Source organism: Vigna unguiculata, chromosome 1 (genome assembly GCF_004118075.2).
Source record: "Vigna unguiculata cultivar IT97K-499-35 chromosome 1, ASM411807v1, whole genome shotgun sequence".
Lineage (NCBI taxonomy): Eukaryota > Viridiplantae > Streptophyta > Magnoliopsida > Fabales > Fabaceae > Vigna > Vigna unguiculata.
This window is the reverse complement of record NC_040279.1, coordinates 11,369,141-11,384,218: the sequence shown is the minus strand read 5'-3', so window position 1 is coordinate 11,384,218 and position 15,078 is coordinate 11,369,141. Positions and strand designations below refer to the sequence as shown.

The 15,078-nt window shown below is 33.3% G+C and overlaps 1 protein-coding gene across 2 annotated transcripts; it reads right to left on the bottom strand.

Annotated features, from left to right (window-relative positions):
- Positions 1 to 651: 651 nt before the first annotated feature.
- On the bottom strand, positions 652 to 7,893 carry LOC114181057 (protein ACCELERATED CELL DEATH 6-like). 2 transcript variants are annotated; one of them, XM_028067382.1, is made up of 6 exons: positions 7,782 to 7,893; positions 6,925 to 7,691; positions 6,190 to 6,300; positions 5,095 to 5,636; positions 4,134 to 4,758; positions 652 to 836 (listed from the first exon to the last, which is right to left on the bottom strand). In XM_028067382.1, the coding sequence occupies exons 2-5, from the start codon at positions 7,634 to 7,636 to the stop codon at positions 4,135 to 4,137; spliced, it is 1,989 nt and encodes a 662-aa protein (XP_027923183.1). In that variant the 5' UTR covers positions 7,637 to 7,691; positions 7,782 to 7,893; the 3' UTR covers positions 652 to 836; position 4,134. The 2 variants fall into 2 exon arrangements, with proteins under 2 accessions (XP_027923183.1, XP_027923192.1); XM_028067391.1 differs by having other exon boundaries at positions 652 to 824.
- Between the last annotated feature and the right edge of the window lie 7,185 nt (positions 7,894 to 15,078).

Sequence of the window (15,078 nt, the reverse complement as noted above, 5' to 3'; positions counted from 1 at the left end):
ATAAATGGGTGTTCTAGCAAATTTGTAGCTATTTTGCTAGGACTTAGTTCCAAGTTTATTCCCCAACAATTTTCTCGCAAATTAGTGAGAAATTATTAAGAATTATTTCCCTAGCTAATTTCTCTAGCAAAGTAGATAATTTCTTGTAGTGAAACTATGTGGTGATGGTACATAAGTACTTCAATGTAAAGGTTTTTCTAGACAATGATGACTACCATCATCTGACATGGCGGAGGGGCAGATGCTTGTTAAGGAGGTGTATCAGATTTAGAGGAAGAGTCCTTAGTGAAAGGAGATGACAATGTTGATTACATGATGAGAATGAAGGGTTTTACAATCATGTGGCTACACCAATGAAGGATGTCCTTAACCTTGATGGGAACCTTGGACCTCCCCCTTATTACTTTGGGTTTCATAGGTTAGGTTAGGGATAAGGGTGCCCACTTTTCTGACCTCGCCTTGGATAGAAAATGGTATTCGTATGTGGTGGAATGTTTTGAGCTTTTTCAAGTTTTCTTAGTTCATTCAAATTTCAAATGACTTAGGGGTATTGTAACATCCTGGTCAAATATTACTAATTTTAAAATAAAATAACCAAATTAAAAGATCAACGACATTTATTATAACTTCATTTCCCAAAAATGCTGGAAATTTAAAACATTTATTTAATTGTAAAAATAACTCAAATTCATACATTATAAAACTCAAATATACATCCAGGTTTGATAATATAAAGGTTTACAAATTATTCAAAACATAGTAAAAATGGAAAAAAAATTCTCCCAGTCTGGCCCCGCTCTAGCTCTATGCCTCACCAGATCTACCTGCAACATCATCTGTTCACGTGTAACACAATACATGATCATCGCCAAACACAAGAAGATAGGGTGAGCTAACAGTATAAAACATATATATATATATATAATTCAAATATATAAGCACACACACATCAAAGGAACTCTCTGCTTTGATCTCAAGCCACATGGTCACTACCATGTTCTCCATGCTCTACGTCTTTGGGTGAATACCTCAAGAAGCCTTACTGCCACACCTACAAGCCACAACTTGTAGAACACGTGCGAGAACCTGCTACAGACCACACTCTATAACGCCAGGTGGAGTTCCTAGTACGAAACATAGTTCGTAACGTCCCAAGACTACCAAACTCGTTGGCTAGATACCAAGGAGGGCAATCTTCTAGACCATTCGTACGAGCCACAACTCGCACACTCACACCAGAAACACTCACCAATCCGAGCCACAACTCAAGGATTCTTCGTGTTCATCCGCCATCCCGAGCCACAACTCAAGAGATGTCATTCTGAGCCACAACTCAAGGAATGCCATGTGTTTTACCCTATATCCCGAGCCACAACTCAAGGGATAAGTTCTGAGCCACAACTCAAGGAACAAACCAACAAGTTGATCTTTAAGGTATCACCAAAGCCTTGTAGAGCACGCACATAAAAACCAAACAGCCACTATGCCACTTTAATATAGCCTGGCACTGCTCTAAAGCCATTAGGCAAAACGCAATTCCAGACCGCCTGGCGATACATATCCATCGCCAGGCACTAAGTGCCTCTACAGCCATTACTTCTGTAGGTATCACTTGGCGGGACAATCTTCACCGCCAGGCGCCCCTCGTTCCAATACCTCATTGATTTGGCAACTATCGCCTGATGGTTAAACACCACGTCAGGCACTGTATTAGTACTTGCGCAGTATTGGTTTGAGTCTCTTGTAAAACGTTTCCACCCATTGCTCCATTATGGCAATCACATCCTCCAGTCAAAGTTGGTTGATACAACCTTCTCTATGGTCTATACTCTAGAATCCACAACTTTATTGCCTAATGGTGACAATACGCTTATGGTTTTTCCATTAGGAGTTATTCTCACACTTTAACCTATTCCCAAGTGCAATCCAATCATAGGAACACTCTCATCCATTATTAACATGTATTTTAAGCACAATTTCCCTCACATTACCATAATTATAATAAGTTTCCCAGGATGAATTAACTTATTGCACTTCTAGCCTCAACCATTTATACTTCACCCCAAGATACCACCATACATTACCTAAGGTATTCAAACAGAGAATATTCTATATCCCAATGCAACCAAGTTATACATCACAATTGGTATCTCAACCTCCAACACAAAATTTCTCACATCATAATTCCCCATATTCCAATATACTTAACAAATCATAACTTACATATAACTTAGGTGTTTTCAATTCACTCACCCTTGATCTAATGGCCCCATGATTCACCATCCTAAAACAAATAACCACAAAAAACCCCAAACCCTTAATTTCCCACACAGCCACGTAGGTTTCTTATTTTGCGTTGGCGCCTAGCGGCTTAATAAGTACTGTCAGGCGATGCATAGTATTCTGGGAAATTCCCAAAATTTTCAACACCTGAAAAGACCCCAAGAAACCCCAAAATTCATCTCTCTAAATATCCCTACGATCCAACCGTCAATCAAGCTGCCAAAGGAGTCTGATACTAACATTATTATGTAATTACAGTTTCCTTAGGATAATTCCTGCATCCATTAATCCTAAACACAATATTCCAATCTCTTCCAGACTCTAAAAATGTATCATTATCGTTATTTACTCAATTATATTAAACCGCTGCAAAATTCAAATTTAATCTAGTATTCATTCATAGTTAAAGTTACATTTCCCTCTGATTAAAATCACCCAGAATCACAAAAACAACGAAAATTGAGCCACATTGCTCGCGTCACTTAGCGAGTGTTTATTGTCACCAAGCAGATCATATAGAAACCCCAAAAACTGGGTTGTAGAACATGCCTCGCTTGGTGGCCCAGTTCATGCCGCCAAGCGGTTCCTCTTGGGAACCCAGAATTACACAAAAAAGAAGAGTCGCCTGGCGGCTTTAAAAGCAGTTTAATTTGTCTTTACCAAGGTTTAAACACACACTCATGCCAATTTCAAGTCAATGCACAACTAATTCAACTAATGCATGTTTCGTGATAATTCTTATAAATCTAGGATTATATTATCACTCATCATGATCAAACATATTATTAAAATAATAAAAACTTAAAATAACACAATTGGCATACATAGGACTTGAACTAAAGTCTTTTCAACATAACTAAGTACTCTTAACCACTTGAGCTAGCACTTTTTCACGTCATACAAGCCAACATTAATATCCATAAAGACTCCTACTACCTGCATTTATTAATTATTAATTAATTAATTTTCTCAGGTCTTATAGGCATAATGGTAGTTGCAAGGAGCGTAGGAGAGGGGAGAAACAACTGGGGAGGGTGGAGGAGGGAAAGGAACAACTAGGAAGGGTGAGGGAGAGGGGGAAATGGCACATATAGACACATGTGTCAACACATGGCAACGTTGTGTGCCACATAAAAGCTAATTAACATCATTAGATATAAGAACTATTAACATTCATTTAGGACGAAACATGATCAAAGCTTCAGATAGGGATGAATTCCAAAGAAGCATTAGTAAGTTTCACGAACATAATTTCATGGAATCTTGTTATAATGATTCATTATAAACTTATGAAAGAGATAATGTGCAACAACAAAAAAATCTTCCATTTGAATTCAAATAAAGGAATCTCATATTCACTTATGAAACTCAATAAATCATTAAATTCATTGTATGAAAAAAAAATGTCATTAGCATAATCATGCTACTTGTATACCTTTTACAGAATAGGAAGAATCAACATCATTGTTACAAGGATAAGAATATAGGGACTAATATAGTAGAAAAGGTCATTTTAATCGGTAAAATATGTGCATCACCATACAAGACTTGATACTTATTAATATTTTGATACAATTATTGTTTAATTTTATTCTTATTCTAATGATATATATGTGTATGAAAAGTATGACATACTTGATTATAAACATTGATAAGGAATTTTGGAGCTCACAAAAGTCAAATGATTTTGCACATGAAAATGATGAAGAGTAGCATATATTTATAGAAGATGCACAACTCCAAATAAGTTGACATGAAAACAAGGTTCAATTTCCATCTTAAAGAGGATAAAGAACAAAAGAAAACCACAAAGTTGCAAAGACTTCAGTAGTGTATGAGAAATTACGTACCTTAAATTGAGTCTTTTTCAAGTAACCATGTGAGAAACTGGAAAGGATAGAAAGAAATGTATCGCATCATTAGGTTGCTTGATTTTGAGGGAAACCAGAGAAGAGTGTATAGTAACAAAAGCAGGAGAATGAAGATCACACACAAAATGAGAACAGTAGTGGCCAACCAATTGAGATCGCTTATAACAAGGTGGACACCAGCCAAGAATGCAATTGATAAGGTTGCAAGAGTGACTCCTAAAATTGGTCTTGCCACTTTAAGGGCAAAAAGAACCAAAGTTACATCTCCTAATTGAGCCCAAATGAGTATAATAGTGACACTAATGCCGCCATACATGGATATTGTGGTGCATAAAATATATGGTTTAAACCACACGTGATTTAGCATAAGAGCCATGCCTTGTCCTGGAGTAGAACTATTAGTTCCACCAGGCAAAGTAAAACCTCCGGCAAATGCTATTGTAGTTATAAGGGTTGAAACCAACATAAGGGTGTTGATTCTATCTTTATAAAATTCCGCGTCTTTGGATTTTGGTTTGCAAGGAGAAGAAGGGACCTCAATAGAGTGTGATCCTATTTCAGCATTTTGTATACCGGCAGATTTTAGTTGACACCATGTTAGCCGCTGCAAATACAAGTCTATGTTACAAATTCAACAACACGACAATAGAAAAAACATAGGTAATCTAAGTGTCTAAGGGAGTACCGATGATGTTGCATAATTTTCCAAACAATTAGACAATTTATGTGCTTGAAATTTACTATAAATTAAGAAAGAAAGAAAGACCGAGGACTAATGGGAAATAAAACAAATATTCTTCCCTGAACATAATCATCCAAGTTGAATTTTAATCAATGAAAAATCCATTTGAACGTATATTCTCACAGTAATCACTATAAACTAGAAAATCATATTTAAATATTGATTTTTTTGTAAATAGATTACTCTATATATACTTACCTGTGGGAAGGGTGGATAATCTTCTTCTTTAAATTGCTCAAAAGCATCAAGAGCTGTTTGGTTATTGTTGTTAAGACAATGGAGATCCACTCTAGTGTCCCATGTCAAGGCTTGCACAATTTTTGAATGGCAGTGTGAGGCAGCCAAATGCAAAGGAGTGTTTCCATCGCAATCCTTGTCCTTTATCATATCTATAACTCCATCATTTGTATCTTGCAAGACGTACCTTACCACATTAAACTTTCCCATTATAGCTGCAATGTGAACAATATTTCTACCTTTCTTATCAACTATTTCTCTAGGATTTGGACAGTTTTCTAACAATTTCTTTAACACTTCAATATGTCCACATGCAGAAGCCAGATGAAGAGGAAAAAGACCATCGTTGTCTCCAACCATATTGCAGGTCTCACAGTTTTCAAGTAAGTACTTAACACCATGGAGGTAACCTGTAGATGCTGCATAGTGAAGAACATTTCTTCCCCTGTCATCCTTAAAATGAATCCATTCTTTCTTTTTGCTTACTATTTTCTCTAGAATACCTGACATGTTATGAATAACCAATTATGTGCAAAATCTCGTTAAGAAATATTGAATGCTCGAATTTATAATTCAGACAAAAGAAGGAATATTGAAAAGAAGAACGTCTAGTAAATAAATATTGGTGACAAAACAAATTAACTAATTACATTATATCATCCTGAACTCATTCGATCTGATAAAAAGAGAAAAGAAATTTTGAAAAAAAAAAGAGTACATATTTAAAAGGGGAAAAAGCATAACATAGAAAACAATATTTTCTCCCTTTTCTCTTACTATATTTTTTAAAATTCTATAATGAAGGTTTTCTTTATAATAAATAAATTGGTTCATAGCTTTAATTGGTCTATCTTATTATTCTATTGTGGATAAATACAATGGACCAAGACAAGAAATAATTTATAATTACATATAAGTTTTGATATTATATTAAGATAAATGAATATAAAATTTAATTTAATCTTATAAATAATTTAATTTAATTGTATAAAATTAATTTGTAAGATGAAATTTATAATTATTTATATATTATAAATTTATTACAACAAAAGTTACCTGGCTTCTGTTTTAAGATTGCCACGAAGGGTGGTGATAGGATTCCATGATTTTCTACACACGTCGCCATTCTTGCGTTTGCCATGGACAAATCGGCAGTGAGAATTCGTCCTGCGAGGTGTATGTATTAACAAAAGTATTAATCAAAGATGTAGTGTTAACGATTTGGACAATAAAATTTTGATTACTAAAATGTGATAATTTTCTCTTCTAATATGATTTGATAATTTTCTCTTCTAATATAAGATGTATTTTTTAAATAGTTTTAAAATATTAAAAATAAATAAATAAATAATCATTTAAAAGATCTTATCAAAGTTTATAAGAAAAAATTATTAAAATTTAGCAGTTAAAAAATAATTTTCCTACCAATTTCAATGACGATAACGCTGAAGTTCAATAGTCAACAGTGTAAAAGCTTTTACTCCAAGCACCGATTGAAAATCATCTTATCATAACTTTAAATGTAAAATTAAAAAACTTAATATGAATAACATTTTATAATTATGTGACAGTTTGATAATTTTTATTTTTATTTACCAGCTATAATTATTTATTCTAAGATTAAAAAATCAAACAAGAATACCTTTGTACAATTCTCGTAGTCCTAAAATAATGAAATATCAATAACTAATTATAATTTAAGGATGAACAATAAAATCTAAATTATGAAATTCAATCTAAAATTATCCAAAGACGAGTTAGGAAGTTTAAAGGTAAGTAGCAACTCTGTACCTGGATTAGGTATTATTCCGCTCAACACAACATCAATAATGTTCTCATAGCATTTCTCAAATGCCAAGTCCACAACTGATGTCTTTTTATTGTTTCTACTAACAAACAAATTTTCCATAATGAATTTCTTCAACCCCTCTGATAAGTTTAGAATGTCTATTACGTCTTTGTGACCATTCAACAAGGCCTCGTGAAATAAATTATTTCCTTGGTTGTTGGTTTCACTGAGTGCCTCTTTGAGTTGTTCAAATTTTGAATTTCGAGAAACTGCGATCACCAACTTTCGAAGAGCAGAGATGTTGCCAGCTCTTGCAGCAACATGCAGTGGTGTATCACCATTACTATTTTTTGCTCTCAGAAGATGTGGACCAATTTCAACTACCCTTTCCATGCATTCATCATTTCCATAGAGAGCTGCTATATGCAGCACCGTGTTTTCCATAGGAGTCTGTTGCTTTATAGTGTCACTGTCATTGTTTATTTCTCTCTTCCAATCGTACTCAGGGTTTTTCCTTTTTATTTCTTCGTATGTTCTCTTTGGCAACAACCACCACCCATGTGTTTTAGCTTCCTCACTGCGTCGTTCTTCTGAGCTTCGCAATGTGTTTTCTTCAATCACATTCCCTGAAGCTTCTTCTTCTCTCCTGCAGTTATTTTCTACGTCATCATTATTCATACATATGTTCCCTCCACACCTTAGAAACTTCATCATGCTCCTTTTCTTTTAACACTGCTTCCACCTTCTTTTTCTGTCTAAAAGTACCAAACTGCACACACATATAAATCTATCCATTTTAAACAATAATTCAAATAAATAAATCACAACATACACAAAACACAAAAATTCTCAACTTCACCTTCAACTCTTCATATCCCACTATACTAGAAGCTTTCCTCCCTTACAAAGCTCAAAGGTTTTAGATGCAGAGTAACATACACCTACAACTTGTATATGTAGAATCACTTTGGGAGAAGTTGTTAGGAGCCTTCAAAGAGAAAGTAAAGAAGTAAAAGAGAAACGTGGGCATTTCCTCTTACAACACCAACCATCTTTTCTTTTTCTCCACAAGAAAAGAATATATAAAATAAAGTGTCCACCCTGCTGCCCGTACGGCAGATCCTTTTTAAATGAGAGGCTTGAAAGAGGGAATGTATGTAAGAGAGCGTAAAAGATAAGTCACATATCATACTTATTTAAAGATGACACTGGTATTTTTATATTTTCACATCATTTTTCTTTTTACTATTTGAAATTATTTTTCATAATTATGTCCTTTTTCTTTTCTTTTTTTAAATATAGAAGTTAATTTTTATTAAAAGTAATTTATTTTTGTACAAATTGTCAAATAGTGGTTAAATAGTATTAAACAACATTTTTTTTCTTTAAAAATATGAATCATAATTCTCGTAATCTATTACCTTCATGAATAATTGTGATGAATGTCGGATATCACTCTATCTCGAGAATAATGAAAAAAAAATCATAACATTTTATATTTATTATTTATAAATTGAGATAATCCGATTACCTCCTATCAATATATATGTTTTTATTGATAAAAAAAATTCTTCACGAATAGTTATTTTTGAAATTTTACTGATATATATTTTATTTATTAACAAATTTACCAAACCCCTTTTGGATGATAAATTTCCATTTCTCAGGACAAAAAACAGCTAGCAGAAATGGAATTCCAAAATTGTGGTAGATGTTCTTATCGTGACTTGTGATTAATATATGTTCCCAAATTCCCCCTACCAAATGACCGTGAGATTCTTTGAAGAAATAGAAAAGCTCACCTGAACAATTACCGGAGATGCTTTAAACACATTTGTGTATTTAGTCCATGGAGAGAGAAGAATAAATCGGTTGGACATTTGAGAAATCTTAATTTAAAATACAATTTCGAAATAAAATATTAATTCCGAAATTGAAAACGCCTAACTTATTAGTACTTACTAATTAACTATTCAGCAAAGTTCCGTAAATAATCATTCTTGAAATTTTACTAATATATGTTTTATTTATTAATAAATTTACGTTGTTAATTTTATTAGTGGAAATCAAATCTATGATTTTTATTTTTTTTTCTAGTCACTAAATCACCTTATCATAATGTAAATAATTTAAGATTGACTTGATCAAACTATGTTCTTCATTTCTTTATGGTAAAATTAAAGAAAGTAAATTATAGAATAAAAGAGTGTTATGAACCTTTCTACATTTGATTCTGTCATAAGTTTTATTGAGATGAAGTGAATATATATATATATATATATATATATATATATATATATATATATATATATATATTTTGTAAAGCCCATTTATTATTTCTGCCACAATGTTTAAGGGTTGTCCCAAATTAGTTGGGCCTAGGGTTGGCCCATAGGGAGCCAAGGACCTTAAATTGTCCTAACCTCACTCATCCTTCTCACTTTCAGAAAACAACCTCCTTTTCTCTTAGAATCTTTAGCCACTTTCTCTGCTAGGATTTGATCTCTATCATTATCAAGTTCGCACAAGCTCGTTCTACTTCACGTAAGTTGACCTCTAGCCCTTATACTCTTTTCTTCAACTCTATTTTTCGTGAACCAATAGAGATTTATGGGTTTAACCTCGTTTTTTCGTCTGGGTTAGTGTTTCCAGCCCTTGAGTCTACTCTGGGAGTTGTCGTACCCTTGTGCTTAGGTGTTAAAGTCATTTTGGCTAGCTATTTCTAAGTAAGGGAAGTTAGGGTTCACTTGTTCATTATGTTTTTCTGCTTGCTTTGCTGTTATTTCACGATTGTATGGTTGTTATGTTGTTGTGGGCTTATGAAATGCCTTTGAGCTGTTTGGGTGGTGTTTGTTGGACTGTTACACGAGAGAACAGTGGTGAGCATTGGTTTTCTTGCCCAAGCAAGCACGTCTCGCCTAGGCGAGACTAATAGAGGCTCGCCCACGTTTCCTGCTCGAGCTGTCGCTTAAGCAACTAGTCTCCATTTTGAGTGAGGTGCAGTCTCTCTCAACGAGGAGGGTTCGTCTAAGCAAGAAATCGCTGGAAGCCACTATTCCTCTTTTTGAGCTAACGCTTAGGCGAAAGGAGCTCACTTGAGCGAGAGAACTCTCTCGCCTGAGCGAGACCTTCCTGCCTGAGTGAGAAGCTGGGCGAGAGGTGTGCTTGTTCTGTTTGTTTCTCTGTTCTTGGATGTTTTGCCATATGTTTGGATTGATTAATCTTGTGAAGCATGAATTGAGTGAATATATTTGAGTAAAATGATTTATGGTCTGTGATTGATAAGTTTAACATGACCTTGGCATGTGACATGTATGGGATGGTTAGTTATAAAAGTGGCATGGTTTTGGCATGAAAAATGATTCTATATTGATTGATGGAAACATGATGTTTGTTTGGTTAGGACGTAATTCCACGATAGTTTCGTGGTGGTGCCTCATTGGTCAGGGCGTAATTATATGTATCCGGATGAGTCATGTCTTGAGTCTTAGTGTATTGTTTGCATGTCATAACATGATTGGTTGACATATGTATCTTGGATTATGAAATTGTAAGTAATTGTATGATAAATCACTTTCTACTCTAGCTTACCCTTTTGCCTGTTTGATTGTTATGTGTGTGGTTTTCTCTTTTTGTGATGATCATCAATTTATTGATGTGAGTAGATGCAAGAACTCCTCGTGGTCAACAGGGAAATGATGCCTCTGTTGCATAGCCTGTCTAGGTTGGATTCCGTTTAATTGGGCTTTATTTTAGGGCTATGGCCCATGTATGGTCTCGTCTTTTTAGTATTAATTTGATTACTATCGACCCCTTACTCTGTTTTGGTCATTGGCATCGTGGTGTGCCTTAATTTCTATCCTGGTTTCTTTTGGATAACTGTAAAGAGTTGTGTCTATACTCCAGGCCTTTGCTTCTAATATCATCTTGTGTAATGTTTCATTTAATTACATTATTATTTAAATGGGACGTTACATATATCAAAATAAATTTAATTTGAAATTGTATTAACTAGCTATAACATTTTGATTGAAACAATTTGTGAATAGTTTATATTATCAAATTATTATTTTTCTGCTTATAATATATAATGCATTAGGGGTGGCAAAACGGGTCAGCCCGACCCGTTTTCGACCCATTTTCAACGGGTCGGGACGAGCCAGCCTGTTAAGAGAAAAAAGGCCAGAAACTTCAGCTTGTCCCGTCCCATGATGGGCTAATGGGCTAACGTGCCAACCCATATGACCTGTTATTTAAAAAAATGGCAATAGTAGAGGGGAAACAGAGCAACATATTGAAAATAGAGCAGAAATGCATGCATTGAAGAGTAGTTTCACGAATAAAGCTCCTAACAAAGTAATCTGAACTAACTAATTTGACTATCCAAGGAAATTACAAATTTTCCCTTACAAGAAACAAAATAAAATCTAAAACAATGCTGAAACAGTGTTGCCTATATTCTGCTACAACTCTTTTGGAACAATTGCAATCAGCCTTCCCATTCTAAATTCACATTCTAGTAATCTGATTCCAACCCAACAAATCTAAACTCAATCCAACTTCTGTTAAAAAAATGCAATTCAATAAGTGAGGATGCTTTACAATGAAAAAACAATTCAATAAATTAGAAACAAATACCAAATGTCATTCTGTATCACTTCCAGGATCTTTAGAGGCAGTATTGGAACAAGTCTCCTCTACTTTTCTATCTTTGTCATTGTCTTCATAATCTTTAAACAATATAAAATAAACAAAAAATTACGATATAAAAAATTGTGTATAAGAACAAAAAGGAACTGAAGACATCTATAATATACAATTTACCATCACAAAAACCATGCTTCCAACTGGAAGTACAAATAATTGCCTCCACACTTGTTGACAACAAACAATTTCTATACTTATTAAGAATCCTATAACCAATGCTAAATGCTGATTTAGATGCGACAGTAGTAATCGGGATGCTTAGCAAGTCCCTAGCCATCAAAGCAAGGTCTGGAAATCGTTCACTATTACTCTTCCACCATTCAAGAACATTTATAGCTACTAGAGAATGAATATCCAATTTTTGGTTACACCCATTACGCTTTTCTTTTCCATCCTCACAAACCCCAATCTTAGTAAAGAATTTCAAAAATCAGAGGATGATAACTTCTTCTTTTTCTTATCAGTTTCACCAGTGTGGTTATCCCCAATCACACTATCGGTTACAATATTTGGTTTTTCATGGACATCCCCATCATTAGGTTTGCTAACTGAATCATCCATTACTTTTATGAGGTTCCTATCACACAAAACCCAAACTGAAAAAATGAAGATAACAGATACAATATAACACAACACAACATAACAGTAGTAAGCATCATAATAACAACAATCGAAAATTGTCCAAACTAATACAATACAATACTAAGCAAATAGCAATAGCAGAAATCAGGACCAAATAGAATGCTAGCAGCAATAGTAGCACACAATTCACAAGACCAAACATATAACAATGGCAGAATTGAGGAATCGAAAAATAGATAGCAGATACGGAGATCAATCAGCACAAATAACAATTCAATGTCATTGGCAATAGCAGAAAAACATAGCAATTAGGGCAGGAAGGGGAATCAAAAATTCAAAATCGATTTTAACCATGTTTCTGAATTAATTTTAAAAATTTATTAAATATTTAGTGATTATTGTAACTGTCAATAAATTAAAGAATTTAAAAAATTTAAAAACGGTTAAAATCATGATTTTTTTTTAAATTAAAAAATTAAAAATTTACTTAACAATATATTTTAATAACTACACGGTCATCATTAATAATAAATTCACATAACTACTATTTGTTGAGATTTCCTTGTTTGGTTTTTAGATTACCATATAAAAAAAGAATTATAAACGTAAAATTTAATAAAGGCATGGTTGGTCACATACAGATTTCTTGGGTCACTGATATTGCAACACTAAAACGTGATCAAATTTAATTGTTTCTAAATCAAAATTTGTGTATGGTATGTTATTTTGTAATGTTTGTTAAAATGTGGAATTTATAAGCGCTTTCATTAAATTATTCATGTAGATGTAGTTGTTAAACCTACACGAATAATTTTTTAAATGTGAATGGCTAAACCTCTTAATAGTTGACTCAATTGGTCGATGTACACCACATAGTCACTCTGGTCTCCTAGTGTAACCTCGAGATGCCCATCTTAATTCCACATGAACCACTTTTGGTGGGCAGTCGAGGACACTGCTCTCACTCCATGAATCCACTCCCTTCCTAATAAGACATTAAAATTTGATGGGGAATGGACATCTATAAATACGGTACCTTGGTGTAACTTCCCATTATTACATTCAATGTTATCGTAGTCTATATGTTATCCTTTTGTCTTGGAGATGTGTGACTTTTCGAAATAGTGAGAAATATTTTGAACATATCATTTAACACACTTTCTCAAAGAGACTCAGAGGAGCTACAATCTAAATATATGTGTGTGGTTTGGAGTTGTGATTCTCTCCACCTTGATATTAGAGGAAGATCTTTGATAAGCTAGGGAGAGCTATAATCCAATATTTGTCATTCTTATATTTATTGTATTCTTTAGTGGTTCTAATGTGATTCCAAGTCTACAAGAAGGTGTTCATGTTGTGTTGTATATTCTTTTTGTGTGTGTTTAAAGAAGGTTATGTTTAGGTGTATATTTCAAGAAATTGTTTGTAAGAAACATTGTAATTTTTTGATATAGTGCAAATCCAAGATCTTTGCTTTGGCTAAGTTGATTTAGGTTCTTGTGAGTGAACAAGTATAAAAACTCTTTGTGCATTATTTTAATCTTTTCATGAACTCCCATCTTAACAAACTATATCAAGAAAGTTAATAAATTAAATCTTTATGATAGAATTCATTGTAATCAAGTAAACAATAAATTAATAAGTCTATTTGATATTATCTTGATTGATCTTTAATGACCAATTAAGTTCTCTAACAATTTTTCAATATGTTAATTGTTCTGTTTAATTTGTTAAAATTTGTGGTTCAGTAATGTTGCTAACCTAGATCAGTTGGTCAATTTGGATTCAACAAGAATTTTTCATAAACTCTAATTGAACACTGGTTTTAACAAGTCCAATTCAACCTCCCTTTTTTTGTTTACAATTGGTTTCAAGAGTAGATTCTTGAAAATTAATCAAGTTTTTTATCCTGAAAATCTATTTTGAAAGTCATGGTTGAAAATAAACTTTCTTTCGCAAAAGATGCTTCTACTCATAGTCCTTCGATGTTTAGTAATTTCAGTTACCAGTTTTGGAGAGTACATATAAAAATTCTTGTGGAATCAATTGATCAAGGAATTTGGGATACTATCATGAATAGACAATTCATTCTTAAACATGTTGATAAACTGATGCTTGTTTATTAATAATCTTTTACGGCAAGTGTACTGTTGCACTAAAGTAGTATTCAAAAGTCATATCCACAAAGACTTGTTAAAGGTGACCAATAATTAGATTACAACTATGACACATTTAATTTCTGATTTTACTTGGAGTTATAAGATATGAATGATAATTTAGAAAACAAGGTTGAATGCTTTTGTCTTTCCCCAAATTCAATTTTTGTTTTCTTTCTTTTATCTAGAATCTGCCAAGATCATTACTCTAGAAGTACTTGTTTAAGTATATCTAGATGCATCCATGCTGTGTAGAACCTAGGAAATTAAAACCCAAGATGATTACTCAACTCGTGGTAGAATAAATACCTACATTAATGCTTAAGACTTTTTCTGCCCAACATCCCTTTTGGCTACTTAGACAAGCACTAGTACTTGTATGGGAAACTGCTTGGACCACAATTCAAACTAGTTTCCCAACTTAGGTTAAACTAGTTAAAATATCAATATTAATCAAAATAGTTCACAAACAATAAATCTAGACAACAAAAGATAAATTAGAAAAGAAATTGAAACATTAAATGGAAAATTCAATTGCAAACATTGTTGCCACTTAGAGTTAGCCACTCATGGTGGAGATTAAGCTCCTCAAAATACTAGAATCCCTTCACTTCTTTCACTATACACTACTTCTAATGATTTTTAGGGAGAAAGAGAGAGAAAAAGGGTCTTATTTCCTGTGGATTTGATGATTTCAAGAGGAGGAGGAGA